This window comes from Excalfactoria chinensis, chromosome 1 (assembly GCF_039878825.1).
Source record: "Excalfactoria chinensis isolate bCotChi1 chromosome 1, bCotChi1.hap2, whole genome shotgun sequence".
Taxonomy (NCBI): Eukaryota; Metazoa; Chordata; class Aves; order Galliformes; family Phasianidae; genus Excalfactoria; species Excalfactoria chinensis.
The window spans coordinates 8527572-8533571 of NC_092825.1; the positions used below are offsets into that span (position 1 = coordinate 8527572).

At 38.6% G+C, this 6000-nt stretch overlaps 1 protein-coding gene across 1 annotated transcript in view; it reads left to right on the forward strand.

Moving 5' to 3' along the window:
• Positions 1 to 5310, forward strand: part of SEMA3E (semaphorin 3E) — a 117360-nt gene extending 112050 nt beyond the window's left edge. Inside the window, exons 15-17 of the mRNA XM_072333320.1 lie at positions 975 to 1042; positions 1543 to 1682; positions 3669 to 5310. Coding sequence (XP_072189421.1) covers positions 975 to 1042; positions 1543 to 1682; positions 3669 to 4121 — 661 coding nt within the window. The 3' untranslated portion in view covers positions 4122 to 5310. The remainder of the gene's footprint in view (positions 1 to 974; positions 1043 to 1542; positions 1683 to 3668) is intronic.
• The last annotated feature ends 690 nt before the right edge of the window (positions 5311 to 6000 follow it).

The window sequence follows — 6000 nt, forward strand, 5'->3', positions numbered from 1 at the left end:
TTCTACATGGAGGAATTCAGTGACACTCTTTTGCTTCATACGCACTTCCTTGTCAGGTACCATTCTGTCAGACTGCCCTTCTGCTGCCTTCTGTCTCATAGCAACAAAATGTAATGGAATATTAGCAGGAAGGCTGACTCTCTACTTCCATACCACCTGTATCCACCTCTAACATTGTGGGCCAACATCATAAAATAGGAGGCATTATGAGAAGGTCCTAATAATTTCAGTGAAGTCTATTTGTGCCAATTAGTAAATCTGCCTAGTGTGTAGTCATATAGAGTTGTTTAGAAGCAAAGAATCATAGAATCTTTGGAAGGTCCAGGTTGGAACTGGTCTCAGAGATTATCTGGCCTTTCGTGGTAAGAGCAAGACCTGGGCAATATTATCAAACACCTTGCCTAGCTGAACTTTAAAAGCCTCAGCTGTTGTTTTTTTTTTTTTAACAAATGCGATCATATTTGATCCAGGTTGATAAATACCTGAGGTGTGGGGGCCATAGTGGTGAGGCTGGTCTGTTTTCAGTAGTGCGTGGGGACAAGACTAGGGGAAATGGGCTGAAACTTCAGCATAGGAAGTTCCACACAAATATGTGCAAGAACTTCTTTACAGTGAGGGTGATGGAGCACTGGAACAGGCTGCCCAGGGAGGTGGTGGAGTCTCCTTCTCTGGAGATATTCAAGACCCGCCTGGACGCCTACCTGTGTGACGTGGTGTAAGGAGTCTTCTTTGGCAGGGGGGTTGGACTCAATGATCTCTAGAGGTCCCTTCCAACCCCTACAATTCTGTGATTCTGTGATATGTTGGTTGAGATGAGATAAAACATCAATGTGTAAGTATCTTTCTCAATAGTGCTACATTTTTAGGAGTCAAGATTTTGCTCTTCATGTTTTTAATGAATACCTCCTCATTGTACACCAACAATCTCCATACTAAACACATTTTCTCAAAAAAGACTTATTTTTCCTCTCTAGACGCTTCCGCAGACAAGACGTACGACATGGAAATGCAGCTCAGCAGTGCTTTGGCCAGCAGTTCATTGGTAATCTACTCACGCCTTTACAAACTGTTAACAAATGCCTGGCACAGAAAGTACAGATTTTGCCAAAAGGCAGAAGGCTATATGTTGTCATTTTTAACCAGATAAAAGATATTTAATTTGTGGTTGTACTGGAGCATATATGGTATCTTCCTGTTTAACTAACTGAAAATCGAATCGATGAACAACTGATAAGTAACAGCCACAAGCAAATGGCAATATGAAGGGCTGAGATCTGCTTCTTTGTGTATAATCTTAGCAGAATCATGGCCCAATTTGCGTCACTTGTTTTATGGCCATATTCTACGAGAGGTTGAGATGATGGGAAAATTCACTTAACAAGTCAGACCTTCACCAGGCACTACTTAGCAATAACAATGTGGTTGGATGTAGATTAAATTTCGGTCTTAAAAGTAAGTCTAGCCTGAAGTCAGGAGGTGGCAAGGACTGTCAGAAACAAACTGACACATATATGACATATATTTTAAAACTTTTCCTTTCAGGAGAAGCCCTGGAGAAGACTGAGGAGCGATTGGTTTACGGAATAGAGTACAACAGCACCCTTCTGGAATGCACCCCTCGGACCTTACAGGCAAAAGTAATCTGGTTTGTACAGAGAGCCCATGAAACTAAGAAGGAAGAGGTAACTATCGTTAAATTCTAATCTTTTAATTAGTTAAGCCCATGGTTCAGAATATTGCATCTTCACTGAAAGGCCAGTCATCAGTTACTGAAATGTACATGAGTATAAGGGAAGATTGTGATGTTCACCTGAGTCGTTATGCTCCACTGAGTTAATAGGCCTGGTAATTTCATTTGGCGTATGAGTTCAGAATCTTGAAATTGAATAAGTGAATAAATATTTGAAATGTAGCTAAACTTGTTAAGGTCTCAAAACAAAAAGGAATCTACCATTTCTCTTTATATGTTATTGTGGAGGTGAAAATTGTACATGTTACTCCCAATGTTAGTCTTGCTTAGCATTTCTTAATTCTTGCTGCCTCACCCTTTATATCACAAAGCCTTCTGAAAATGGATTTTGGTGACTCTCTGATTCTTTTATATGTATTACCCAATTGTAAAGGTACGTGATAGAGCTGTAGATGTCCCTGTTCATTGCAGGCAGGTTGGACCCCGTAGCCTTTAAAGGTCCCTTCCAATTCAGACAGTTCTATGATTCTATGATGATTCCTGCATTTTATAACTGTTGCCATATTTAATTCTCTGGTACCTCCATGATACATGTCAGTGTAGCTAACCCCATTTAGTATATGGGAGAACATAGCAGAAAAGCCTCAGACTATCACAGGGTATGAATGGAAAAGTAAACAAGGATGCCACAGACAGCTGTAGATATCTAAAATGAAGTGGTCACCATAAAACACATTTCTTTCTGAAGTTTCTGTCTAGTCTCAAATCCCAGCATAGTTCTTCACATATTGTTTTTCCCCATGTACTTTCAGAGAAGATCCCAATCCATTAATCATAATTATTCATACAATAAAATACCTGGTCTTTCAGTCTTTAGTGAAACCTGAGGACTTTTACTGAGGAGGTAGGAGGAGGATATGTTGTTGTATTTCCTTTTAGACCTACCACCTCAGATATTAAGGAACAAAAGTGTAAATTCAGACTCTAACATTTTCAGTACATTTTTATACTACTAGGATGAACTGATCATAATGTTTTCCTCTGATATTTATTCCATTTTACACAAATAATTCTATCATCATTAGAAAAAGATGATCCCAAGCAGAGAGAAGCACTTCTACCTAACACCCAGCATCTTACTGCTAAATAGAAAGATGAGGATTCCATTCTGCTGGGCGTTTCTGCTGTTCAGAAAGCTCTGTGCTCCCTGCATGCCAGCATTTCTGAATATACAGTATTTAATAACTTAGTTCTCAGAAGCTTCAGGGGGAATTCCAACATGCACACAGAACTGAGGCTTCAAGATCACAATGTTCCTACAGTCAGATTGGAGGTCAGACATTAGAAAAATTTCTCTGAAAGAGTGGTCGGGTGCTGGAATGGGCTGCCCAGGGAGGTGGTGGAATCACTGACACTAGAGGTGTTCAAGAAATGTTTAGATGTTGTGCTGAGGGATATGATTTAGTGAGAAATACTGGTAATATGTGAATGATTGGACTGGATGATCTTAGAGATCTTTTCCAACCTTGGTGATTCTGTGATTATATGATCTGAAAATGTCTGTGAGTGCTGCTTCAAAAACATTTGACAATGTAAAAGAGCATTCACGGAGATAGTTATGGCAGGTCAGCTGGCAAAAGCCCACGTGTTTTCCATCCAGAAGTTTATTTGCCTGTTTCATCCTAACTTCTCTCTGTGATTTAGCCGCGAATGACTAACCCATGCTGGGAAAGCAGAAAACTGTCTGTTCCACTGTCTGTTCTGCCATGCTTGCCAGATTTTGTAGACTGCTTTCCTTTCACAGCTCAACTTCTTCTTTAAGTAAATATTTTTCTTGCTTACAAACTCTGAAATAAAAGGTCTTGGATCTTTAATCTGCCTCTCAACATTTAATATTATATTCTTGAAAGTACTTTTGCTTAAAAAAAAAATACCCTGCCCCAATGTAATGTAATAATGCAACTATCTCTTTTTTCAGGTGAAGACAGATGATAGAATAATCAAAATGGACCTCGGCCTCTTATTTCTGAAGCTGCATAGGCTGGATTCAGGGACTTATTTTTGTCAGACAGTGGAACACAGCATAGTTCACACTGTTAGAAAAATCACCCTGGAAATAGTCGAGGAAGAACGTGTAGATGAAATGTTCAGTAAAGACTATGAGGAGGAGATATCTCACAAAATGCCATGCCCAATGCAGAGCAACATACCTCAAGTATCAAAACCATGGTACAAAGAATTTCTTCAACTGATAGGTTACAGCAACTTCCAGAGAGTGGAGGAATACTGTGAAAAAGTCTGGTGTACAGATAAGAAGAGAAAAAAGCTGAAAATGTCTCCATCCAAGTGGAAATATGCCAGTCCTCAGGAGAAGAAGTCAAGGATCAGGCCAGAGCACTACCGATTGCCCAGGAACATAGCTGACTCTTGATGGACAAAATCCATCTTCTGTTTCTGGGCAAAATTTTATTTGGACTTCAGTAGGAGGGAAAAATCAGTTTGGTTTTGGTAAATAGAACAGGTTTATATGTATAAAATATCAGGACTGAAAACAAACACACTATGGTAAGTTATACAGTACACTCATGACTGTTTAGAAGAAGTTTACACAAAATCTTATCTGTTTCTAAGTAGGTCAATAAAATCAGAGTTTTGCTTTAGGGAGGGTGTGACAATCTTCAGACTTTGAGTGCTTGAATCAGTTTCCTGTGCGGACCATGCTTGTGCTGTATATTGTTGCATATGATGGCATATTTAAGTAAATTCAAATAAGCATTCACGAGTGGGTGACACATAGAACATGTCTTTCCTTGTTTTCATAAATTTCTCATGGTTCTGAAAGCAGCATGTCCTAAGACCTTTCATTTTGATTGTGACCAGTTCAAATTCATCACAGAGAGCAAATGTTATTATGGTGTTCTGCTATTTCTAAAGATAATGAAGAAAAACCCTATTTACTTCCCACTGTTTTTTTGTCTTATCAGTTATTTATGAAGCACAGTGTACTGTCACAGCTAAATAATATTAACTTAATGTAATTCAAATGCATGCTGGGATCACAAACAATGAAATTCTTCAACGCATCTATATGAACTGTTGGAATAATGGTTTAGATAGAAAACGAGTCTATCTTGTCTCTACTAAAGGACATTGTCTTAATAACGACACACATTAAGGGAGTGCCCTCTTGTGGCTAAACAGAGCAAATCTGATGGTATCAAATATTTTTTTCAAGTAAGGTGTATAGCTAAGAAGTATTCCTAGATCCACAGCTGGCTTGTTTTCAGCATGCACTTCTTATCTCCATGTGCCAAATCCACAGACTGAGAAGGTAGTGTTGGAAGTCATTCATCCTGAAAATACAGCATTTCAGGTAATACTTTATGTCGTCACTATACTTGTGGGATAAAATGCAGCGATACAAATTTAGGAAGTAGACTGAAATGAGAACAGCATTATAGAGCTGTTTTTCTATAATATCACAGTCTTATCCAGGCAGACTTTGCTGGTACATGATCTCTGCTCAAAAGAGCTGCTTTTCTGCTCTTGTGCTTGATGCTAGGAGAGGAGGTCAAAGAAGTCACTAATTTACATTCTAGGACTTTCAAGACTTTTTTTCTAAATATGAAAATAATAATAATAATTTAAAAAATGGCACTTTTATTTGAGCCCAAAAGCATCTGCATAAAATACAGAAAAACTATCAGTTCACTACTTGGAAAATCTGGTATTATGAAATGGGATGCATATATAGAAATAAATAAATAAATAAGTGGAAAAATAGGGAAGTTACAAACTCAAATGAGTTAAAAATGAATTAACTCCTCAAATAAATAGAAACATGGTGCCAGTAGAGTAAATAGTCAAGCTGTTCCAGATTTTGATGCTGCCAAGAAAACATACAATGATTCCCAGGCTGTAATGATGTTCATGTACAGCTTCAACTTCTAATCAGAAAGCAGAATTTTGAATTAACGAGCATTAATATTCTGGAGAACAGAGATCTTCTGGTTTTGCTGTGCTGACAAACCTTGCCATGGATGCTGATCCAGTGCCCTCCAAGCACTGTGTGAATGGATCTCAGAGCAGGAGTTTTGGTGTGCCCCTCCGGAAACTGACTGTCCCAGGGTTTGGAAAGAGCCCATGTTCACACTGACAGCAAATGCTCACAAACCAGTAGATAAGCTTTTCCATCAGCCAGTTATCTTAAGGAAAACAATTTATCAGGAAGTTCGCACTTTGTTTAGCTAGATTGCCTGTCTGAGAGATGGAAATGGATGCTGTGCATGAATGTGCAAGGTAGCTAACTT